Source organism: Rhinatrema bivittatum, chromosome 6, assembly GCF_901001135.1.
Source record: "Rhinatrema bivittatum chromosome 6, aRhiBiv1.1, whole genome shotgun sequence".
Taxonomy (NCBI): domain Eukaryota; kingdom Metazoa; phylum Chordata; class Amphibia; order Gymnophiona; family Rhinatrematidae; genus Rhinatrema; species Rhinatrema bivittatum.
The window spans coordinates 58,248,712-58,275,542 of record NC_042620.1 but is presented as its reverse complement, the minus strand read 5'-3'; the positions used below and the strand labels follow the sequence as shown (position 1 = coordinate 58,275,542).

The 26,831-nt window shown below is 41.4% G+C and overlaps 1 protein-coding gene across 1 annotated transcript in view; it reads left to right on the top strand.

The window, feature by feature from the left end:
• LRP1B (LDL receptor related protein 1B) overlaps positions 1-26,831 on the top strand; it is a 3,516,099-nt gene that overhangs the window by 3,002,651 nt on the left and 486,617 nt on the right. Inside the window, 3 exon segments of the mRNA XM_029607894.1 lie at positions 107-295; positions 10,130-10,278; positions 21,818-21,911. Coding sequence (XP_029463754.1) covers positions 107-295; positions 10,130-10,278; positions 21,818-21,911 — 432 coding nt within the window.

The following is a 26,831-nucleotide window of genomic DNA, read 5'->3' as shown; positions in this document are numbered from 1 at the left end:
CACAAGAAGTTGTGTAGCAGTTGTATGTGTCAGTCAATAAAGTATTGAGTATTTTAACTGGCAGTCTTCCAAGACTAAGCATTAATCTTACTATCTTCTATTACAGTGCCTAATCAAGATATTCTAGGAGTAATTGCACTAACATTGTTTGAAGACTACATCTACTGGACAGATGGGAAAACCAAGTCACTCAGCCGTGCCCACAAAACCTCTGGAGCAGACAAAGTATCACTAATTAACTCGTGGCATGCCATAACAGATATCCAGGTGTATCATTTATATAGACAACCTGATGGTAATTATTATAGAACATCCATGCTACCCACACAACACTTCTTACCATTAACATTTCATTTGTGAGTTCATTAATAGCTTCTTGTTTGTTTTGTGAGGAAGGAGGGGGTATCTCTTTAATAAGAAATGTTCATTAAATTGACTCAATGATGCAGTCTTTCCAAGGGTATTTTCATCTGAATGTCCTAAGATTCTTACTCCCATACTTTTTATTAAAACAGATACACTAATATATGCAGTTCCACAAATATATATCCTTACTTTCAGAGTAAGGATATATATTAAAAATGAATGCAACAGTAGAATATAGTCTAAACTAGCAAATGATATAACTTAATACCAAACTTCTAATATTTGAAATTTAACTGCTTTATTAATAAAAATTATAGACAAGGGTACTATTATCAGAGTAATAGCATGAACCTGATACAGATACTGTAAAGACAGAATCAGAGTATTCAATATTGTTCTTAAGTATTAGTGTCAATGGTCATGTGGCCACTACAGTATTGGTTCAGATGAAAACTACAAGTAACAGAGGAACCTGGACCAGCTGGCCCCCCACCTTCCTCCATAAGTGCAAGCCAGGAGGCCCACCTTAATAAGAGTCACAAATAGACAGGAGTCGGTCATTTGATTTGGAATAAGTTTGGACATAGCTTTTATTATGACAATCAACAATGTAAACAGGACTAGATGCTGAGCTTCCTACTCATCCTTCCCACCCCCTTCCCCCACCCTTGCTGGGATCTTGCATCAGCCCTAGCCTCAGGAGCTGATCACCAGGATCATTAAACAATGCACCATGAGGGCTGTTCCTGCGGCCCCATTGCCAAGGCCCTTTGTGTACTGTGCAAGCCCTTGTTCCTGTTTATAGCCTTTGCTCAGAAGATGACAATTTACCACCTCAAGCTGCCAGAACCCACCCTGCTCATTCCCCCCCCCCCCCCTTTGAAGGTCAGACACTGTGAACGGATGGGTTTGCTCTGGGAGAAGGCCCACCCATAAAGGCCTGACAAACATACAGAACTAATTTAACAAATTCTTCCTTAAACAATTTAGAAACATGTTCATTCAGGATAGATGAACCCACAACCTTTTTGAACAACTCTAATCAATCCTGGATTATCTAGTTATGCCATTAATAATGGCATCTATCCAACATAGTAATGGGTTTACCCACTTGGCTATTGATCCTAGCCACCTGCCCGGTCCACAGTCTTGAGTCAGCAAACTTGATGCGGGGATGATCTCTAACCAGATAATTACAATTTGTGGCATCCAAGATGAAATGAGAGCAATGTCACAAATCACCTTCAAGATCTGGCGACATGTAGAGTATTTGTGACATCTTTCTCTCTGAGGTGAATAAGCAGGACTTTGGGTAGTCCACTTGGCTGGCCAAGCTTTCAAGCCCAGATCAAAGGAATGGGACCAATACTGCCAAGCATATTCCAGGCTTGCCCATCCACCACTCTGCAGGGGTGACACCCCTTTCATCCCAAGCCCAGCCTGCTGTTCCACCTTTGGACTCTTTGAATGAAGGAATGACCTGAGAACCAATTCATCCGGCATTCACCCTTGTCTCCTGGCAAGGACGAGAACTGAAAAGAAAGTTAGTGCATGCCATGGTTTCTGATGTATGAGACATATGTCGCAGAGCGCCATCTTGCTGCAGAGCACCCCTGGGACCCCATATGGAGTTAATTAACTTTGGCATGATCCCAGCAGATGCTATAATTTGGTATTGAAAAGCCAGAGAAAGAAGACGACCAAAAGAGGAGCTCCTAGGCCTGGGCTCTGAAGCCTGGACCTGACCCTGGGCCTGGGACTGGGCTGAGGCCCCAGTGTCAGGACTCAGCTTCCAGGTTGTGTCATGGCATCAGGCTTAGGCTCAGGCTCCAGCCTAGGCTGAGGTCCGGGCATTGGGACCCAGCCTCTGGGTCAGGTCGCAGCGTCAGGCCCGGTGTTGGGGCCTGGCCTCCAGGTCAGGTCATGGCATCAGGCCTAGGCTTGGAGGTCCAACCTTAGCTGAGTCCCAGGCATTGGGATCTGGCCTCTGGGTGGGTCCTGGTGTCAGACCTTGGTCCTGGCCGAGACCCTGGCTTTGGGACCCAGCCTCTGGGTTGAGTCACAGCATCAGGACTGGGCTCAGACTCCTGACTAGGTTTAGTCCCAGGGACTGGGACTTGGTCTTTATGTAGGGCTGTGGCATTGAGCCTGGGTTTAGGCCTAGGCCATGGCTTTGGGATCCAGCCTCTGGGTTGGGTTGTGACATCAGGCCTTGGTATGGGTTCCAGTCAAGCTGACACATCAACTTTCAGTAGACTGAGGCCACGGTGATCTACTGCAGCCTCAGCCTAAGCAAGTCTGAAGCTTTGGCCTAGGCCTTGCCGGCGGATTCCCATCAGACCAGGTAAATGTGGCTAAGGGGGATCCTGGCTCTTGCATTTTTCTGGGATAGTGGGTGGGAGGCTTTGCTTTTGATTTTTTGGCCATTTTGAGGTTATTGCTTGATACATATTTTTTTTCATACAAATGAAATGAATCAAGGTAGCCACAAACCAAAATTCATGGGAAAACGAGCACCCAAAAACGAGCCGAATAAGAAAAACATTTTTTTTCCCTGCAAATCCCTAGCAATGACATATGCTGGATTCATCCACTTTGGTCTGTTCTGGTGTACTAAATTAGCAGGCTTACCTGATTCTTGGAGATTGTGATGGCAAACAGCGGGAGTTCCTCTGGGTTAGTGATCGTTCTGTGCTCACCAACAAGTCACCTAACCACAGTGCTGCAATGAAGGCTGCCATAAAGGCAGCACAAAACAGCACTGTCTCATATGCTGAGACCACAACCTGTGGCAGCATCTCCCATAGAAGGGACACCTGGTTATGGGTAACAGGACAATGTGTATCTGCATGCGGGTCCTCATCTCAAGCCCAGCCTGCCATTCACCATGAATGATGTGGTGGGATTTGGGCAATTCCTTGCCTTCACAAAGAAGGCCAAACCCACTGAATGAAATTTTACACTGCCCTTTGACATCATTGCCTGCTTGGCCTCAAAGACATAATCTGTAACCAAGGACTCAGGAACCAGCTGACCACCTCAACTTCTACTGGCTAAAAGGGATATAATGACATTGAATCCTCTGGTGTATATTCTCCAAGAAGATGATGTGATGGAGAATCACATCATGTCCCATGCTCTAAAAATCTAAAGTCCACAGGTAACTCAGCACAGATTGCTGTAGCAGATCTGTTTCCAATGCCAACTCTTGGAAATGGGCCCACTTGCAATGAGAAGGAAGTCGGCAATCTTGTTGCAAGTTCTCGAAACATGACATACTCTCGCAGCAATGTTCAGTTGTAAGCAGGATAGTACAAACTTTCTGAGCAACTTATTATTTTTTTATTTTATTTATTTAAACATTTTTATATACCATTGAATAGACAAAAAGTCCATCTCTACGGTTCACAATTTATACATCAATTAACATAGAAAAAAGAAAAAATACAATATCTCATAAATGTAAAAAACCCTAAAAAATAATTATTTATAGAAAAGTAAGTGTTGTGATGGACGAAATCCGGTAGTGGATCCTTGAGCCGACTGTGCCGAGGGAACAGTCGGGAGGCAGAACTCCCACTGGGCAGACGGAGCTTCACCTGGAAACCCGCGATTCCTCCAGAGGAGCTGTGGGAGCCCGGGTCGCGAGGACTTAGGAGTCTTCACCCTGGAAGTCCGAGGTCCCCCCAGGAGGCGCCCGTAGGGGCCCGGACCGCTGGGACTTAGGAGAAGGACGACACCCAGGAGTAAAGCACGAACCGGAGTCTGGACAGGCGAAGTCAAGGCAGGCAGAAGACAAGCTGGAGACGGAGTCACGGACCGGAGTCTGGGCAGGCTGAAGGCAAGAGAGTTGAAGTCATAAACCAGAGTCAGGGCAGGCAGAAGACAAGCTGGAGACGGAGTCACGGACCAGAGTCTGGGCAGGCTGAAGGCAAGAGAGTTGAAGTCACAAACCAGAGTCAGGGCAGGCAGAAGACAAGCTGGAGACGGAGTCACGGACCGGAGTCTGGGCAGGCTGAAGGCAAGAGAGTTGAAGTCACAAACCGGAGTCAGGGCAGGCAGAGTCGAGACAGGCAGGCAGGCCGAAGTCAGGGAACCAGGCAGGAGTCGAGACAGGCAGACTGGCAGCGAAAGCAGGAACCAGCAAGAACAAAGCAACTAGTACTGCAAGGCAGGAACCTCGTTGCAAGGCAAAGACTGAGTTCCCGGTCTCAGTTTAAATACCTTACCCGGTGTCTGACATCATCTGGAGGTGGGTCCTGACATCCGGGGCTGGGGACAGAAAACCCCGGTCCTCGCACGCGCGCGTGGCCATCGGGAAGGGCGGAGTCCTCGGCGGCGTCTCCCTCGTGGGAACGCCGCCGCCATGCTGCCTGAGAGGCCCAAGACCCGGCGGGCCCGACCGCTGCCCCGCGACTCGGGGAGGCCCGACCTCAGCGGACCGCGGCGCCCTGAAGGGAGGTAAGAGTCCTGACACTGGGGCAGCGATCCGGGTCGCAACAGTAAGAACTTCTAAAAATTACGTATCTAGATATATAATTATAAAATATCCCACAAATATATACAATTAAAAGTTAAAATTAAGAGATTAAAAACTAAAAACAAAATTAAATAATGGAAGTAAAAAGAATAAAAGTAACGACTTTCTAGAGATTCCCAAAGATTACGTGGGGGCACTACCATTTACTCCGCTACGAAAGCTTGCTGGAATAACCAAGTTTTTAGATCTTTCCTAAATTTCTTCTTATCTTGCTGTAGTCTCAGGGCCGTGGGCATTTCATTCCAGTATTTGGGCCCACAATTGATAACGGTCGCTCCCTGACTTCACACAAATGGGCAGATTTAATGTTCGGGATCGAGAGGAGACCTTTATTTGATGATCTCAAATTATGTTGGGGTACATGTAATCTTACTGCTGTATTTAGACAGTCTGTCATTTCTCCATACAGAATCTTGTGAATGATACATAAAACTTTAAAAGTTATCCTCTGTTCGATCGGGAGCCAATGTAATTCTCTCAAGATCGGAGTGATATGGTCCCTCTTTCTTGTATTTGTTAATATACGTGCAGCAGTATTCTGCTGAATCTGTAAAGGCCACAAAGTACTTCTTGGCAAACCCAGCAACATTGCGTTACAGTAGTCTAATCCTGAGAATACCATTGCCTGTAACACTGTTCTAAAGTTCTCTTGAGAAAGCAAAGGATTGAGATGTCTCAGCATCATTAATTTACAGTACCCTTCCCTAACTTTCTACAGTAACTTGGCTACTAAAGGGCACTTTGCAGACTGGGTATTGATTGCATCAATGATGGCAGTGTTGTCACATCAGAACACTAACTTCTGGATCTTAATTATTCTCTCCAAGCATGTAGAACTTTTACAATGAGAAATAACGCCAGGAAGGTGATGCTCCTGGTAACCCCATGTAACACCCGTCTGGGGACCAAGTTTCCACACACTAAGCCCCCTGAAAGTACACATCAAAGCCAATGGAGCTGGCTGCATCCAAGAAAAGTCCCAAGTATTCACTAGAGAATGGGGGAGGCATTCAGACTGTAACTCCATTGAAGCTCTCAAGTAAACAAGAACAAATGGCCAAGTCCTTGTGCATTACACCCTTAATGGACAAGATAAGATGCCTTTGAAATACTCATAAGAACATAAGAAAATGCCATACTGGGTCAGACCAAGGGTCCTTCAAGCCCAGCATCCTGTTTCCAACAGTGGCCAATCCAAGCCATAAGAACTTGGCAAGTACCCAAAAACTAAATCTATTCCATGATACCATTGCTAATGGCAGTGGCTATTCTCTAAGTGAACTTAATAGCAGGTAATGGACTTCTCCTCCAAGAACTTATCAAATTCTTTTTTAAACACAGCTATACTAACTGCACTAACCACATCCTCTGGCAACAAATTCCAGAGTTTAATTATGCGTTGAGTAAAAAAGAACTTTCTCCGATTAGTTTTAAATGTGCCCCATGCTAACTTCATGGAGTGCCCCCTAGTCTATTATCCGAAAGAGTAAATAACAGATTCACATATACCCGTTATAGAGCTCTCATGATTTTAAACATCTCTATCATATCCCCCCTTAGTCGTCTCTTCTCCAAGCTGAAAAGTCCTAACCTCTTTAGTCTTTCCTCAAAGGGGAGCTGTTCCATTCCCCTTATCATTTTGGAAGCCTTTCTCTGTACCTTCTCCATCGCAATTATATCTTTTTGAGATGCGGCGACCAGAAATGTACACAGTGTTCAAGGTGCGGTCTCACCATGGAGTGATACAGAGGCATTATGATATTTTCCGTTTTATTCACCATTCCCTTTCTAATAATTCCCAACATTTTGTTTGCTTTTTTGACTACTGCAGCACACTGAACAGACAATTTCAATGTGTTATCCACTATGACACCTAGATCTCTTTCTTGGGTTATAGCACTTAATATGGAATCTAACATTGTGTAACTATAGCATGGGTTATTTTTCCCTATATGCATCACCTTGCACTTATCCACATTTAATTTCATCTGCCATTTGGATGCCCAATTTTCCAGTCTCACAAGGTCTTCCTGCAATTTATCACAGTCTGCTTGTGATTTAACTACTCTGAACAATTTTGTGTCACCTGCAAATTTGATTATCTCACTCGTCATATTTCTTTCCAAATCATTTATAAATATATTGAAAAGTAAGGGTCCCAATACAGATCCCTGAGGCACTCCACTGTCCACTCCCTTCCACTGAGAAAATTGTCCATTGAATCCTACTCTGTTTCCTGTCTTTTAGCCAGTTTGCAATCCACGAAAGGACATCGCCACCTATCCCATGACTTTTTACTTTTCCTAGAAGCTTCTCATGAGGAACTTTGTCAATCGCCTTCTGAAAATCCAAGTATACTACATCTACTGGTTCACCTTTATCCACAAGTTTATTAACTCCTTCAAAAAAGTGAAGCAGATTTGTGAGGCAAGACTTGCCTTGGGTAAAGCCATGCTGACTTTGTTCCATTAAACCATTTCTTTCTATATGTTCTGTGATTTTGAAGTTTTGAACACTTTCCACTAGCCAAACCAGCTGGAGTACCTTTCCAGAGACTTCAGGGGAATGGGGAGAATGGAGAGTGCTGGCGGGTCCACTTTGTGACCTGTTCAATAGATTTCTAGAAATGGGAGTGGTGCCGAGTGATTGGAGAAGAGCGATGGTGGTCCCGCTTCACAAGAATGGGAGCAGAGTGGAGGCTGGATACTCAGGCCGGTTAGCCTCACCTCAGTGGTGAGAAAAGTAATGGAGTCACTGTTGAAAGAAAGAATAGTGAACTATCTACAGTCGGAAGAATTGCTGGACCAGATGCAGCATGGATTCACCAGGGGAAGGCCCTGTCAGACAAATATGATTGACTTTTTTGACTGGGTGAGTAGGGAATTAGATCAAGGAGGAGCGCTCGCTGTCATCTATTTGGATTTCAGCAAAGCTTTTGATATGGTACCGCACAGGAGGCTTGTAAATAAAATGAGAAGTTTAGGAGTCAGTGTCGAGGTGGTGGCCTGGATTGCAAACTTGTTGACGGACATAAGACAATGTGTGATGGTAAATTAAACTTACTTTGAAGAGAGAGCGGTGTTGAGTGGAGTGCTGCAAGGATCTGTGTTGGGCCGGTTCTGTTCAATATCTTTGTGAGTGAAATTGCGGATGGGATAGAAGTTAATGTTTGTCTTTTTGCGGATGACACTAAGATCTGCAACAGAGTGGACACGCTGGAAGGAGTGGAGAGAATGAGATGGGATTTAAGGAAGCTGGAAGAGTGGTTGAAGATATGGCAGCTGAGATTCAATGCCAAGAAGTGCAGAGTCATGGATATGGGGAGTGGAAATCTGAAAGAACTGTATTTGATGGGGGGTGAAGGGCTGATGTGGATGGAGCAGGAGAGAGACCTTGGGGTGATAGTGTCTAACGATCTGAAGTCGGCGAAACAATGTGACAAGGCAATAGCTAAAGCCAGAACAATACATAGAGAGAGGAATATCGAGTAAGAAAAAGGAAGTGAGTATCCCCTTCTATAGGTCCTTGGTGAGCCCTCACCTGGAGTACTGTGCTCAGTTCTGGAAACTGTATCTCCAAAGGACAGAGACAGGATGGAGGCAGTCCAGAGAAGGGCGACCAAAAAGGTGGATGGTCTTCATCAAATGACTTATGAGGAGAGATTGAAGAATCTAAATATGTACACCCTGGAGGAAAGGAGGAGCAAGGGTGATATGATACAGACTTTCAGATACTTGAAAGGTTTTAATGATCCAAAGTCAACGACAAACCTTTTCCATTGGAAAAAAAATCAGCAGAACCAGGGGTCACGATTTAAAACTCCAGGGAGGAAGACTCAGAACCAATGTCAGGAAGTATTTCTTCATGGAGAGGGTGGTGGATGCCTGGAATGCCCTTCCAGAGGAAGTGGTGAAGTCCAAAACTGTGAAGGATTTTAAAGGGGCGTGGGATAAACACTGTGGATCCATAAAGTCTAAATGTTGTGAATGAAGAGAAGAGGCATGGGGTGGCTTGCAAGAATGACAGCTACTACCTGGTGATTAATACCCTTATTCAATAAACAAACACACGGTTACTGCGACTCTAACATTGCTCTATGCTTCAACAGCAAGAGGAAATGTGGAAAAAAAGATTTGCATTCACAAAAAATCGGGGGGAGTAGCTTGCTTGTTGTGGTGGTAACTACCCCAAACCAAAAAGCCTGATACTTCACTTTCGATTCATATCCAGTGTAGATCTCTGCTTCAGTGACAGGGGGAATGAAGATAAGAGGATTTACATTCAGACAACAACCAACAAGGACTGAATTGCATAGACTGGGTAAACAAATAAACATGGGTGTAGCTTGCTTGTTATGGCGGTTACTACCCCGAATCAATTAAGCCTGATACTTCACTTTCAATTCATATCCAGTTTAGCGCTCTGCTTCAGTGACAGGGGGAATGAAGATAAGAAGATTTACATTCAGACAGCAACCAACAAGGACTGAATTGCACAGCTGAGTAAACAAATAAGCGAGGGAGTAGCTTGCTTATTGCAGCAGTTACTACCCCTAAACAATTAAGCTTTATACTTCACTTAGATGCAGCTCCAGCATTACTCTCTACATCAGTGCCAGGGGTGGAAGGTAACTAGAATAAAAAATTTACTAATAAGGGCAAAGAGTAACAGATAAGTATGAGAAAAAATAAGTGTGAAAGTTGCTGGGCAGACTGTATGGGCCATTTGGTCTTCTTCTGCCGTCATTTCTATGTTTCTATGTTTCTATCAGCCCTGCATTTATTTATTTTCTGGAGTGTGGGAGATTTAGGATTTGCATTTCTTTTTTTTTTTTTAAGTGGGTGGGAAGGTGACCCCCATTTGTAGGTTGGGGAATCACTGGATCCAGACACAGAGATATTGTCTAGATTTAAGCTAGCAATCCCTGTTTCTAGTCTTGGCTAAATTATTTGGAAAACTCTGAAAAAACATGTGCTGGCCACTTTTCTCCCCTGCCCCAACCCTCTCCTTAGGCCCCTTACCATCCAGAATTTAAATGTTAACATTTACCTGCATAGGGAAACTTAGCTGCTCAGCCTGGTAAATTTTAAAATGTTTTAATCTAACTGGATAAACTGACCTGTTTACAATTACCCCTTTAGTAAATCAAGCCTTTGCTTTTGATCAGCATGAAAAAAAAATATAAATTGTTAGATGACAGAGTTTTTTCTTTTCTCTTTATAGTTTCTAACCATCCTTGCAAGATAAATAATGGTGACTGTAGTCACCTGTGCTTGCTCTCCCCCAGTAGAACACACACTTGTTCCTGTCCTACAAACTTTTATCTTGCTGCTGACAACAAGACTTGCTTATCTAACTGCACAGCCAGTCAGGTAAGTGCTTGATCATATAATTCAAACAAGATCAATGTTTTCTTATATAGTATTACAATTTAATGATTTTGTATTTATATTTCTCTATATGTACCATATATTTTATTATATATTTATATCCAGTGCCCCTAGATTCTCATGATTATATAGCCTGTTGCCATGTGACTTTCAACCTACCACACAATCAACATTCTTGAAGCTTCCTCATTTCTTAATTCAAGCTTTCATCAAAAGCTATGGGGTGTTTTAATGAAAACTATTTCTCTGCTCCCACTCCAGCCTTCTCCTGTAAACAGCCTGCAGGGGTTGGGGGTGAGGCTGAAGTAAACAGAGCAGTGAAAGAGGCACAAGCCCTGACCCAATTCCTCTCCCCTCTCCCTCCATCTCCTGTCCTGAAGAGAAAGTGAGGAAAAGGGGTGAAGTTGTAGTGGATAGGGAATGCATTCAGAATGTTTGGTCCTTCAAAGATCTCTTAAATCAAACAAAGGTGATTTTGATATAATTCATAGATGGCATGATGTCCCCTTAGGAAAATTTAATTTTTGGTCAAACATATACCAGCTACAAAGACTACGATTTGCTTTTGGAAATCTGCAACTGCTGCTATCCCACAGCTGGCACAGAGGGCATTAATTTCATTCATGGAAGCCTTAATGACTGTCACTACTGTTGACAAGTTTCAAACGTGTGTTAATTCAATCCTTTTCTGCATTGTTAACATTTGCCCAATATGCATGCACATAAAGGTGAATTTTAAGAGTTGTACATGTAAAAATGAGCACCTGTGTGTAAATAGTAGTGATGTGCATTTGTCCAGGACGAATTAGGCAATTTCAATGAAATTGCCTAATTCATCCTAGTTCGGCCACCCCGAAAAACAAAGCATGGCCATTTCCTGAAATTTCAGGAAAATTCATTTTTCAGGGTCAGTGCGCCCTAACGAGGTTATTGCGTGCTAACACCCATTACTGCTCACTAACTCCCCATTAGTGCTCGCTAACATTGAAATTCAGGGCAGCTGAAAACAACTGGCCTGAATCGCGGGAAAACAAAATTTCCTGAGGTAGGCTGATAAGGAAGGCCGAACCGAAAGGTTCAGCCAAATCACATGTCTAGTAAATAGTGCATATTCACACAAGTGCTATTTTATAAACCTCAAACGAACATGATCAAGTAATAATGCATGAATAAATTTGCTCTTATTAATAAGAGGTGGGCTATGGATGAGCTAAGGCATTCTGGGGCAGGGTCAACATTTACGTGAATAAGGTATTATTTTATAACCTGTGTAAGCAGTGCTGTACAGCTGTTACCTGCTCATATTTACACCTGCTAATTAGCTGGTGTAAGTCAGAATATAATTCTTTGCAGCCAGATACAGAATGATTGAGGAGTCTGAGTAAATTGGGGACTGAAGAACCAGGGAATCTTGATGACTTAGAGATATACTGGACAAACTGGTGGACTAATTGTTAAAACTGGTAATTTGCTTCATGTACATGTAAAAGCCAACAAGTGCTAAGGAAAAAACACATTTAAATGTTTAAAATTAGGAGCACAAATACACACACATAGCAGCTGTGCACCATCTAGCTGGATACATTTTGACTAATCTGGCTAAGCGGCAGATAAATCTTAAAATGTGCTACTTAGCTCATGTAAGATAGCCAGAATAGTCTTTGAATGCTAGTTATCCAACAATCTTACATATCCAGCTAAATAGCACTTTTCTTTTACTTATACAGCTATCTTAGAGGGTCATTTATCAAAGTGCTATATGGCTTTTTCACATGCAAAAATCGCCTTTAATGCATGCAAAAATGCCATTAACGCGTGCAAAAGCACCATAACGCTTAGTGCAATGCAAATGAGAAAGGACTTTCTACCTGGGTAATATCAAGCTAGGTTGAGAGAACATTGCACAAGTCATTTTCTAAGGCTTATCGCGTGCGAAAAGTCCCTTTTCGTGTGCGATAGCTTGCTAGAGGTGGAGTCAGGGTGGAGCAGACTCCGTGATGTCTTCGCTGGTGGCGATAAGGTTAGTAACCTTATTGTTGCCAGTAGTGCGCCCAATAGCGCCACCTTTCATGGTGGCGCTATTGGGTGCGATAGCCAGCAGTGATAACATTGCGGTGGTGCGATGGCTGCCGGCTTTCGCAGGCCCATCCCCCCACACCCCGTTTTCGCTGGATTCACCCTTCTGTGGTAGAAGGGTGAATCCAGGCCTAAATGAGTTATACTGCATAATGAGCCTCATAATTGGCTAAATTATAGCCAGATATGTTGTTATCCGGCTAAAATTTATCTGGATAAAAAGGGAACTTCTGCGGATGTTCCAGAGAGCGGTCCTATTATCTGGCTAACTTAGCTAAATATTGGGTATAGCTATCTAAGTTAGCTGCAAAACTTTAGACCTGCTCACAAGCAGGTCTAAAGTTATCCGACCTTGTGTGGCCATATAACTTAACTCAAAAAGGAATATAACCAGTTAAGTAAGGTTCCATTAAAAAAAAAAAAAAAAAACCTAACATCATGGCCTATCCCCCACCTCCCTCCCACCTGAGTTGCAAAGGCCCTATGGGGCTGAACTTTCCCCCTCCCAAAAAAAACGGCCCATTTAATGTTAACAAAAAATTGTTGGGGCCGGGAGTTCCCCCTCCCACCCCTGCTCCTACTTCCCCTTATACCTAAAATATTAAATCCCACATGTTGCAGATTCTTCCCCAATGCCTACCTCAACCTTTTCTCTTCTACCCCTCCCCCCACCCCATACCTTTATTTGAAATTGATCTCCAGGATCGCGGTAGCCTTCTACCGCAATCTGAGACCGGTGCCTCTGCTGATGCTTCTGTTCTTGCTAGGCAACTACAATGGACAAAATACCTAAGTATAATAAAGAATGAGCAGGGTTGAAGAACAAACTGGGATCTAAATGGCTAAATCCATGGTGACATCAAAAGCCCCAAGGTGTAGTGTCAGGGGCATGGCAGCTAGACTGAGTGGCAGTAAGTTCCCCAAGGTACTTTCAGTCAGCCTGCCAATCTCATGGAAATTCTGGGAAATCCAGAAAAGGCAGATTGATTTTCAAGAAGACCACCTTTTCCATCAACTCTGACATGAGCTTTGAATGTTGAGGGCTTATGAAGTTCCTGTAAACTTATGTGTCCAATATGCCAGTAGATTTGTGGTCATGTCCTCAATGGGCTCTGTCATTTAGCATGTCTCAGAAATTTCTGCTGGGATCTCCTTTGCTGGGGTGTAGTGATGGTCTCTGCTGCCAGCTGGTCTAGCTATAGCTTGAATTAGGAAAGAGTTCTGTGTGGGCAACATGGCTGTGGTGTATTGAAGTAGAAGAGGAAATCATAGCTGATATGGTGCTGCTCATGCTCACACTATTCTCAGAGTTGGACACCCTTTTGTGTGCTGCACCCTCACTATACTTATGCCTCTGGTGCTCCTGCTAAGGCATCCTAGTTGCAAATATCTTCTTCATGTAAGTGAGATGCTGGGACCAGAGGATGAAGCTTCCTTTCATCCATGGGTCATAAACCATGGCAAGCATGTAAGTATTGTTATCTGCCCCTGATGCACATGCTGCTGCAGAGTCTACAAACTGCAACACCACTGATTTTACTCCTTCTTGCTCATGGAAAATCTATAATGTCTCTTCCAGAATATTCACTATTGGGATGACTTCACTAAGGTGTTTCTGGAACTCAGATCCTTCATAGCATCCTTGAAGAGCTTCAAGAGTTGTATCTGCCACCTCATCACTATGCAATCATGATCCCTCTAGCAAAAACTACTAAATACTGTGTTATGAGTTCCCCTCCTCCACCCTTAGCTTATCCTTCCCTGTCCCTCCCTTTCCCCCCCTTCTATCCCTTTCACTGTCATCAATGGTCTGGTACCTACCAGCCCACCTGTACATATATTATCTATTGTTAATTTATATTTTGAATGTTCCTATAAAATCTCTCTTTCTCTATCCTTCCTACTGCTGTCCTCTCTCCTCCTTCATTGCTGCTCCCCCTTCCCCTTCCTGTTTATTGTATTTCACTCTCTTGTTAATTTGTTACAATGTAAACCGGCATGATTTTCCGATGAATGTCGGTATATAAAAATCAACAAATAAATAAATAAATGATCCACACCTATCTCTTTTTCCAGAGATAAGTCATGAAGGAGTATGTGTTGCTTCACTAAACTCAATAGCATCAGATAGGTGGAATTCCATCAGGTGCCAACATCTTTTATCAGCCACTTATGAGGCATCCCAAATTCTTCCTGCTTCTCTTAGAGAAGCTGCCCACAATTCATGCTAGAATGAAAATGCCTAGTTTTTTTTTTTTTCCTGCACCTCTCTATCAGCTCCTTTAGGACTAGAAACCCTTGTTCCTTGGATCCCAGCCTGAGGACATCCTTCACTGTAGATGCAGCAAGTATACAAACAATGGGTCCTCTGATAGCCACCATCTTCCACTGTCATTTTCATATATGCACCACTGTCTGTCAAAAGAAAACCTGCATGAACCTTCCTGTCTCTTCAATCTAGCTGTAAGCCCTCTAGCATCTTTCTTATGGTTGTTAGGATTTTGCAGGTAGTATTTGATTTCTCAATGTCAGTCTTTGTGGTTAAGTGAGAAAGTTTTAAAATGGGTTTCCAGTTTTTGCAAAATAGATAATCCAGATTATTTTTTCAAGGATGCTTTTCTGAAATAGGCATTTCTACCTGTGGGGTCCCCTCAGGGTCTTTCTTTTTCCCAGTATTATTTAATATCTTTTTGTCACCTTTGGGTGGTATTATTCATTCATTTGTGGACAATGTTCAAATTGTTGTCCCAATAGATCAGGATGCAGCCATTTTGAGCTCTCAACTACAACATTGTATGTTGACTGTCAGCTCTTGGTTAAGTGAAAAACCTTTTGGTTCTGAACTCAATGAAAACAGAGATTTTACAAATAGGAAGCAAATTGGAGAAAACCTTGATTTCTATAGATGGTCACAGTCTGAAGATTACTGATGAAGTGAAATCTTTAGCTGTTAGACTAGACTCTAGGGGCCTTATTTTCCAAGTGGCTCGCACGCGATAAGGGACGTTTCGCATGCGAAAAGTCCCTTATCTCGTGCGATACCAAAATGGTGGTGTTGGCCCTGGAAGAGGAGGAGTCAGGGCATCATTGGGGCTGACTCCGTGAAGATGCCGTGGATGATAAAAAGCTAAGGCCATTTTTGTGTCCGAGTTGGCGCCCAATAGCTACACCTTCGCGCCCAATAGCTACACCACGACGGTGCGATCGCTGCCGGCTAGCGCAGGCCCACCCCCCGTTTAGGCCCCCCACCCTTCATTACCTAAAGTATTGCAGGCCTGCGATACTTTAGAAAATGAGGCCCTTGTTAGTTAATGGAAAGTCACATTAATTCAGTTCTCTGAACAGTTTATGGGCATTTATGCCTTGTGACGCAAGTAAAATCATTCTTGACTTTTGTGGCTTTAAAACCTGTGGTATATATGTTAATAATCACAGTGCTAGATTATTGTAACACTATATACTGGGGTCTACCTGGCAGTATAGTTAGAAAGTTACAAGTAGTACAGAACATGATAGCCAGGATTGTTATGGGCCATGCTACTCATGAATCAGCTGTTCCTTTTTTGGAAAAATTGTATTGACTTCCGGTAATGGATGGCTGGCACCATCTTTAAAAATGGTGTGGGCCATCCAGTGCTCCTACCATGTGACAGGGGCCGGCCAATGGCATGGATACCCTGTCACATGGTAAGGGCAAATGGCCATCGGCACCATTTTTATTAGTGGCAGCTGACGGCCCGAGAGCGGGCTATCGCTCCTGGGACCCCTCCTGGACCACCAGGTAATTTTAAACATTTTTGGGGGGTCAGGAGGGTGGGGGAAGCTAAGGGATCTGCTTTAAAGGGTCGGGGTGGGTTTAGGGGTTCTTTTTGTGTGCTGTTTTTCTCGCCCTCCCCCAAAATGATAAGAAAACCCAACAAACAATATCATGGGGGTTTTCCTATCGGTTTCGGGGAGCCCCCGATTTCTGACGACTTTGAAAATATCGTATGATATTTTCAATTGTCAGAAATACGATTCACATCCCTACTATAAACTATCCAAAACTGAATCTGACATCCAAATTTGAATTCACTGGGGCTGTGCTACATATGAAACAGAAAGGGCCTTCCTCTTAACCATTAGGATGATGGATATAGTGTCCACAGTTAAAGGAGTCATTCAAAATCAGCAGATATTAGCCTGGAAGTAACTGATGATGTTGGGCCTTATGGCATCAATAGGTCATGGTTTCCTATGGTAGGTCTCCAATGAAACAAGCCCAATGGATCTAAAAGTCCCAGTTGATAAGCAACTCATGGAATTCTGGAGTTTGTCAGTATCATGGGATAGCTCAGAAAATCTGTTTCAATGGCTCTCCTATGACATACTGACCATAAGATTACCCTTCCAAAATCTTCCACACCAAATTATTCAGAAAATAGTACTCTATGGAGCTTGCATACAAGGATTTCATATCAAGGGCACTTGGTCTCTCTAGAAGAAAAGTCACCACATCAAATTTCTTGAATTGCTGTTTGTGATCAATGCTCTGAAGTCCTTCACAATAAAATTGTCCTGATAAAAATACACAATCAGTTTGTCACATAAGATCTGAACAAGCAAGAATGAACAGATTCTTCAATGTTGGGGAGGCTTTCAAGGTGTGGAAATGGATTGTCTCTTCTAACACAATTTTGAGAACTACATACCACATGGAAGGAAAAGAGAACATCTTTAAACTTCCCCACACATAAAATGGTTGAATAACTTCAACACCTTTCATAGTCTGGCCTCAGTCTCAACTCTGGTAGGGTTTCCTGCTTCATAATGATTGATGAGTGCCAGTTGCACCAAGATCTACCCTATCTCAGTCTAGTCTTTAGTTGTCATATTTATGTGGGGCACACTTTAATTGAAGAAACCCATCAAGTTACTTGCTTTGATAAAGAACCTTAAACAGGTGTCTGCAAGTTTTATTTCTTTTACTTTTGATTTCCTTTTATTGGTGAGTGGTGCATGGTACATTTTGTTTAATTTCTGTTTTTTATAAGTGCATGCTATTTTCTAATTGTGAATACTAAAACATTCTAGTTTTTAATATTGGTTGTACGCACTGAAAGCTGGCTGTCAGCTCAGCCTCCTAAACCCATCACTATACTTTGCCACCACCTTCACACTTCCTTGGACCCCCCCCCCCCCCCCTTTCCTGCACCTTATTTATTTATTTATTTATTTATTTAAAATCTTTTCTATACCGTCACTAAGTTATATACCATCTCAACGGTTTACAAATAGGCACATAGACTAAGGTAAGTAAATGTAGGATATCTTACATTCTAACAGGTGCCAATAAAGTTCGGTTACAATTTCATAAATAAAATCATTATTATTTTATTTATTAATTTATTTACTTATTTATTTGGTACTTTTTTATACCGACATTTATGATACAGATCATATCATATTGGTTTACAAGGAAGAAGGGGGGAAATAACGTTAACATAAACAAAGTCATGGATCCCAAAGAGGTGGGGAGAAATGATCCTCACTCTCTTATGCCCCTCTTGTGCCATATTCAAAATGGCACTGTCTTCAGGTCAGCTGGCATTCTTTGGAATATAGCATCACTGGAGCAGGAGTAACTGGGGTTTAATCTTATCCTCTTTATATTTTAATTTATAAAAGTATGCATGTAAATTATCTCAGTAAAATTCTCCACACCAAATTGCAAGTGTAATTGTGTGTGTTTGTAGTTTTGCCAAGATAATTTTCAGACTTCTGTGTGTAAGTCTGCTTTGAAAATTTAAGTAACATGCAAATATTTGCTGTTTAATTTACAAAATTATTCCCAATATGCATAGAAAACTGTAATAATATTACTAGCAACTGTAGCAGTAGAAAATCACTTGGATTTTAAATACTAAACTACAGAGAAGGATATAAGATGGTCTTGCAGAGATACATTTTGACATCTTTAAAAACATGCATGGGGCAGATTTTAAAACATATGTGCGGACGTACATTTGTGCACGCAACCGTGCACGCACAAATGTACACTGCGATTTTATAACACCGAGCCGCACTGCCTTCGTCCGTTCCCTTCCCTTCCCCTAACTCTCCAGCCCCCCCCCCCCCCCAGCCCTAAGCTAAACCACCCTAAAAAATTTATCTTACCTAGTTATGCCTGCCTTGGGCCAATGGCCTCTGTGTCTGGAGGCTCCGGCTCGGCTCCCGCCCCACCACCGCCCCCCCCCCCTTATTTCAAGCCCCAGGATTTACACATGTCCTGGGGCTTTACGCTTCCGCCCAGCCTTTTGAAAATAGGCCCGGCATGTGTAGCCCCCTTATGCGCGTAAATCCGTGACTAATTTTAAGCTTGTGCATGCCAGGCAGTGTAAGTTGGCTTACGGATGTGCAACTGCCTATATTTTATAACAGACACATGTCCAGCTGAGGACCAATTTCATCAGTTCATCCGCTTGTTTGCCAGGTGTTCTGCTAGGTCCTCCCAACCCCCCTGGTTCTTTAGCTTGCATTCCCTCCAGTTACCCCAGATCCCTCCAACACTTCACATATACCTATAATTTTTTAAACTTACACATCCTCCACAACAGAAGTGCATTTACATGGCATTGGACATGGGTGCATGCTCAGATGTGTAGGTACTTTTGCACACATCTTTTGGCCTCTCCCCAGTGTGCCCACACCCTGCCCACACCATGCCCATTTTTACTCCGATGCAAGATATTTGCACATCAGCACTTGTGACATATCTGGTTACCTTATTAAATTGGGTGGAGATGCACAAGTGCCACATTCGTGCCCATCTCCCAATCTCGACATGTGTCTAGCTTTTAAAATTCATTTTTAAATGTATATTCCAACATCGTCATTCTTCTCTCATTTTGCATTTATCTGATAGAGAAAACCAGTCAAAAAACTAGTCACAAATGTGTTAAGTGATTCCAATAAAAGTTATCTACTATATATTGTTTATTTCTAGATGCATAAGCTGCAGTGATATGCTTGTCATTTCTACCTACTGATTACCAGAAAAAACACACTTTGACATTATAAATTAATAAACTATGTATGAAATAATATAGATTGCCACTTCATTTAACATATAGCAATATTCTACTGCATGAATATGAGCTGTAAACCCCTTCAGTATCTATTCATGCATCCACCATTAGACCAACTGAGCCATCTCTGTTCTCTAACATCTGATCTAATATTGGATTAGCTAGGTTGTAGGGATGTGCAGAGGGATGCCATACTTGCATTTGGGATTCGGATTCGTCGGGGGGCAGATATGTTGCATTCAGCAAGGGGGGCCCCCGATACATACATGCGTTAATTCTTATTCGGTTCCCAGCTAAAATTGAATTAAGTATAACCCCCCACCCCCCACCCTCCTGACCCCCACAAGATTTACCAAAAGTCCCTGGTGGTCCAGCGGGGGATCCAGGAGCCATCTCCTGCACTCACACCCTTGGCTGCTGGTATTCAAAATGGTGCCAATAGCCTTTGACCTTCTATGTCACAGGGGCTACTGGTGACATTGGTCAGCCCCTGTCACATGGTAGGAGCAATGGATGGCCAGCACCATCTTGTGCTCCTACCATGTGACAGGGGCTGACCAATGGCTGACCAATGGCACCCGCTGGGCCACCAGGGACTTTTGTCAAGTCTTGGGGGACCCTCCTAACCCCCACAAGACTTGCCAAAAGTCCCTTGTGGTCCTGCGGGGGTCTGGGAGTGACCTCCTGCACATGGGGAATCGCAATACGTTTCGCTTCCCCATGAATACAACTAATATGGCCCTATAAGTTGCGGATTACCAATACGTAGGAAAAGAATGCACACCCCTATAAGTCAACATATTGTTACTTATCCAGCTAAGTTAATCAGATAAGTTACTCCCATTGCCCATCCCTGGCATATCCAGCTAAGTGGTGACTACTTAATATTGCTGGATATTCAGCAGACATCACTTACTAGATAAGTCTGTACATATCTGGCTAAATAGTGCTGAATATGGCTTCAGCATGTACTAGGGATGTACATTAATTTGAAACAAATGGTTAAAACATAACTAATGTGCCCATATTTTTTTCATTTGTGTTCCCCTAAAATGAATGGAGGAATGCAATGAATGAAACAAATAATCTTCTTCTCAATTGTTTATGTTTCCTATTGATTTCTATGGCTGTGTACTGTAGAAAAAAAACATGGTAACTATAGAAACTAGTTGCTGCCTGCGTGACCTCACTGCCTTGTCAGAGCTGAATTTGGACAAGTTGGCAAGGAAACTAGCCAGAGGAAAAAATCATGGTGCAACTTCTTTTTTACTAGCCTATAGCAGCTATCTGGATCAAGTGATGCTGACCCACCCACTGTAAAGTCCTAAGCTTGTCCAAGAAGCTCTGTAGTTCCTTTCTAGCTCTTAGTGGAGAAGGATATGGTACCAGAAGTTCACACAAAGTTTAAAAAAAAAATAAAACTTTGGGATTTGGCAATAACTATTATCTACTGAATTGGGATGTCATACTGTAAATGGAGAAGTTCTCCCACTAATGCACCTTGTTACCTTGGGCAAGTCACTGCACTCTCCATTGCCTCAGATACAAACATATACTAAGTTCTCTCGGGGCAGAGGCTTATCTGCTGTACTGGAACTGTAATTTGATCATAGGTTTGGAAAAGACAAGTAATTAAATAAAAACCCAAAGCTTTTAACCGATTTGCTACAATTTTCATGTTCAGTTTATCTACCATCCTATATTTACATACAGTGTCCAAATATTCTAAAAGCTATTCCTCCCATACAGAGCCTGAAAAGAATTCTTTATGATTTCAAAAGGTTTGGTACACTGTAAAGTTGCACTTCCCACACTGGGTGTAGTATCAAAAAAAATAACAGGGAGAGACAAAATAAATATTTGAGAAACAAATTCAACACAAGATTTTGATGTATCTGTCACATTGTGCTAAGCTTTCTGGAGTCAGTTTTCAGCTAGTGTAAAATAGCAGGTGCTTTTTACCCTCACACTTTACACTAATTTTCAAAGCAACAGTATGTGCATATTATACCTTTGAAATTTGTTCTGGCAAATCTACCTGCACTTATTTACAACTGCTAATGTATGGGAGTAGTTTACCTATTGGAATTTACATAAATACTTTTTTAAATTAAAAAAATATGCACGCATGTCCAATCCCCACCCAGACTCTGTTTCCTGAATGCTTCTTTGGTATATAGGGAAAAATACAAATAAATATTGTACATACATATTTTCCCCAAATAAAGGGCAGCCAGTTTTTCAGTACAGCATTTATGTGGCTAAAGTACTGCTTTAGCTTTGTTAATGTCCTTTAAAATGACCATACATGTGCTTTATTTTTTAGTAAATGGATTTTCTTGTCATGCGTCTTTCCATATTTTATCTTGTCTTTTCAGTTTCGCTGTAGTACTGATAAGTGTATTCCATTCTGGTGGAAATGTGACACCATTGATGACTGTGGGGATGGATCTGATGAACCTTGGGACTGTCGTGAGTATTTTATTTAATTAACTATATTTATTTTCCACACTATTTATTGATCATAGAATATAGCATATAGACATAGAATATGACTGCAGATTAGGACAATTAGCCCCATCTAGTCTTCCTAATATATTTCCTGAGGTAATGCCCATAGGCTCCACCAGTCTCCTCACTTCTTCACTATTTATTTTATTCTAGTATATTGGATTTTCTTGATCACCTTTCTTTTCACAAAATCAAAGTTATGTATAAACAGAGAAAATAAAATACATACATTAGGATGAAGTAATTAAAATGAAACATAAATATAACTATACACTCATGCTAAAACTATCACAAACCAGAAAAAACAGCTTCTTAAAAATGTAACTAAAATTAAGTAAGTTTCTTAGGCCTGGATTTTCTAAAATTGCAGGCCTTAGTGAATTGTGCGGTACTGGGGGGCGGGGGGCGGGCCTGCGAAAGCCGGCAGTGATCGCACCACCGCGATGCTATCGCTGCTGTCTTTCGCAAACCAATAGCAGCACCTTTCATGGTGCTGCTATTGGGCACGTTACTGGCGGCAATAAGGGGCCTTACCTTTTTGCCATCAGCGATGTCTTTGCTGCGTCCGCCCCGGTGTTGCCCCGACTCCTCCCCTTCCGTAACGACTCCGCCCCGACTTCGTCCTGATCTAGCTATCACACGCGTGCGAAAAGTCCCTTTTCGCATGTGAAAGCTATAGAAAATGAGCCCGTTAGAGACATAAATAATCACACCTAAATAAAGCAATAATAAAACTGCAGCATTAAGAAAAGCTTTTAAGAATAATACAAAAAGATACATTTCTTGTGAATAGTCAAGCCTTTACATTTTTTCTAAATTTCAAGTAATCCTTTTCTAATGTTAAGGTTAAGAGAAGTGAGTTCCATAAAGAGGGTGCCAGGTATGGAAAGCTCATTTCCCTTGTTCTTTTTAACCATCTTTCTTTTTTCTTTTTCTTTTTTTTTTTAATAAATCCTTTTTATTGAGGTTTTAAACAGAATAGAACATCCAAGACTGTAAGCATTTACAATCATTTTAGTAACTTTGAGAATTTGATTTCAAAAGTTTTAATTTTGAGCATTGTAGAAATCAACCAGGCTGATGTGGTTCAATAATGTTCAAATATTAACCTGGCAGCTGTATCCTAGATTAATTGTAATCAATAAATACAATAAACAGCAAGGAGGAATAGCCTAGTGATTAGAGCAGTGGGCTACAAGCCAGGAGACCAGGGTTTGAGTCCTGCTGTTGCTCCTTGTGACCTTGGGCAAGTCACTTTACCCTCCATTGCCTCAGGTACAAATCTTAGATTATAATCCCTCTGGGGATAGGGAAATACCTACAGTACCTGAATATAAACTGATGTGATATCTCAGATCAAATGTCAGTATAATAAAATAAGGAGGTATCTTTCTTGCCAAGACTTTAAACATCCAATAAAGAATTTTGAATTGTATCCACGATGTAACTGGCAGCCAGTGAGATCACATGGTCCAATTTACCCTTGTCAAATATTAACCTGGCAGCTATATCCTAGATTAATTGTAATCAATGAATACAATAAACAGGTAATCCATAAAGCAAGGAATTACAATAGTCTAGCCTACTTAGTACTAGCATGTGGACTTGGTTTTTAAATCTGATGTATCTGAAAGTGGCCTGAGCAGTCAGATAAAACACAGATAATACAAGAAATGCTGCACAAGATAATAAATATGCAATAGAAAGGTTATAAGAAAATCCTAATATATTCACAACTTCCTTTAATTCGGTAGTTGTTTCTGCCATGTCTGATGAAAGCAAGTATGGATTTTTACTTCCAGAGAACCAAACGGCCTCTGACTTATCAGGGTTCACTTTAACAGTCATTTTAAAATAATGCATGGACACCCATACACATGCATATCAACTCATATGCAAAGATAGACCAGAATTTTAAATGATGTGTACACTTGCAAGCACATGTTATAAAATACACCACACCCACATAAGAATGAATCTAATTTTAAAAGGTTACTTATGCAAAGCTAGTGTGCTTCTCTTCCATAAGATTTTGTCATCTTTTATGCATGTATGTGAGTGGAATTTAAAACACGCTTGCATGAGGAGTTTTCCAACCAGTCCACCATTTTGACCAGTTAATATCTATATCTTTCTAACCCCTCTGGTTCTTCATTCTGCACACCACCCAGTTGACTCAGACCACTCAACCTCTTCTATAAGCTCTAAAATTTGAGATCTACAGACTTGCCCCTCATCATGAGTAGCAACAAAGTTACATGGATATCTAGCATACCTGCTCTGTGGTTTTCAGTTTTAAAATACAGTTACGTGTATAAGTATTGGCCCCCACCATGGAATGCCCATGCCTCACCCCCCTTTCCCTTCCCCTTATTTCTCATGCACACACAGGTACATGCACATGTAATTTGTGGCATTTTAAAACCTGTGTTGCTTGTGCGTGGTCCACATACTTGCATATATGGGCATTTTTGCTCAAACAATGCTTTTAAAATTGAGCTCTTTGAGTTTATCAGGACAGAGCCACTTTATGACTTCAGATAAGCATGCATTCAAATCTGATAAAGACTTTGATCTTTTTGAATCACAGCTAAGGACCCTCTGTGCTTATCTCAAGATTTCTTGAATACCATTAATAATTTGCCTCTGACATTTCTACTGGGAAGCCATTCCATGAATCTACTACCCTTTCCTAAATACATATTTTCTGATGTTGCTTTCAAGTCTACTACCCTTGGAGCCTCATTCCACAAGCTCATGTTCTAAACATTCTTTCCTCTGAAAAAGGTTTTCTTCTTGTGTTTGCTTTATAGTTCTTGAGGTACTCAGATATCTATATCATATTCATCCTGTCTATTCTCTCCTCTAATTTCATCTGAGTTTTTTGGTATAGATCTTGTATCATTTTGGTAGCCTTTTTTCTGGGCCATCTCTACCCATTCTATATCCTGTATTTGATTCTGTTCCTCAATTTAAGAAATGAATACCTATTATTTAAAAATATAGAAACACATTCTTGATTGTTTAGGAATCATACATTATGACAACTCTTATTCTATCCTACCCATCTCTCCTGAGGCCTGTTTTTCTCCTTCAAAATATGAAATTAGAAGCTAAGCAACACCTTCAGAACATTTTTTTAAATGAGTTCCCAGAGGTACAGGAACAACTGGGGATTGCTTTTGTTCCATTTAGACTTTGGAGAAACCAGAGAAGGGGAATGAGGCTTCTGAAGGGGAAGGGCATGGAGGAAGGACTGAGAGAAGGTTTTCAATTTCTACATTTTGGTAGTGCTGAACCTTTGGTGGTTGCAACAGAAAACAGGGCTGGGGTAGGTGCCTGCTATTTTCCAAATGAAAAACAAAAACAAATGTTGTTGTTATTGTTTAATTTCTAAATGACATATAATGAAACAGGATGTTTCATTACATTTTTCATGTCATTTCAAAATGAAAACACACCCTAGAAATAAACTAAGCTCTTCTATTTAATTTTTGCCCCTACATGACCATATATGTTCTATACTTTTGCACCTTTGAGACTACTACTTCCACAAAAATTGAATCCATTCTAAAAAGAATGAGACCCTCCACCCATCCTTCAGACACGATCCCCTCCAAAGCTCTCCTATCTATCCCCAACACAATATCCCAACTCATAGCTGACATCGTTAATAAATCCATGACCCTTGGAAATGTACCCAACCCACTTAAACAAGCTATTGTAAAACCTATACTCAAGAGACCAAAACTTGATCCCTTGGATCTAGCCAACTACCGCACCATATCTAACTTACCTCTCTTGGCAAAGATTCTTGAAAAGACAGTCAATACTCAACTAACCGACTACCTGGAACAATACAACCTTCTCTTTTCATCCCAACATGGCTTCCAAAAACATTTCAGTACAGAGACACTCCTGCCTCGCAGATGTGTTAGGAATCAAAATAGTGGCCACATTCAAGCATGCATGCAACAAATGAATCTTAGTGGTGGTGAGAGGGAAAAGACCACAGATTGTATGAGACAGGGCTTCCTAAACCTGTCTTGGAGACCCCAGAGCCAGTCAGGTTTTCAGGATTTCCACAATAAATATGCATGAGATAAATTTGCATATCATGGAGACTTAATATATGCAAATTTATCTCATACATGATCACTGTGGATATGCTGAAATCCTGACTGGCCGTTTTGACTCAGGGAAAGGTTTAGGAATCCTTAGTGTAAGACCTGTGACAACACAGTAGGCAAGTACAATGTGGATAGGATAGATCAAATAGGGCAGATAGAATGTATCAAATGGACCCATCTTCTTTGTTTCTATGAAATATATAAAGCCATTTTACATTTTGATAACTTTAATAGAATTAAAAAAAATATGTTGAAATGAAGATCATTCACCATAATGAGTAATTTTTTCATATTTCATATATACTATACACATAGCTCTACTAACACAGGTCAAACTTTAAAGTAAAATACTAGAGATGGAACCCACGAACAATAGCAAAAAGAAAAGGAATGTTATTCTAAATGCTGCAACATGAATTATACAAAGTGTAAATGCTATGAGATTGTGAGAATCATAACACATGCTGTGAACTGCATTAATTCCTTAAATGTATCCCAATCAAGGGTATTGAGTGCACTCATGGGACACACAATCACAAACACACAATGTGCCATTAGGATACATATTTATTTTTAATGTTTTATAAATGCATCTAAAGACGAGCTGCTGAGTCATCAGAAAACTTCACACTTAGTCGAGCTTTAACACAATGTTTGATGTCCTTGTATTCTCAAAATTAACTTAAAAATACTTTGGACTCTAGTTTTTGAAATGTGCAAGTGAAGGAGGGTTTTGGATCCTTGAAACAGG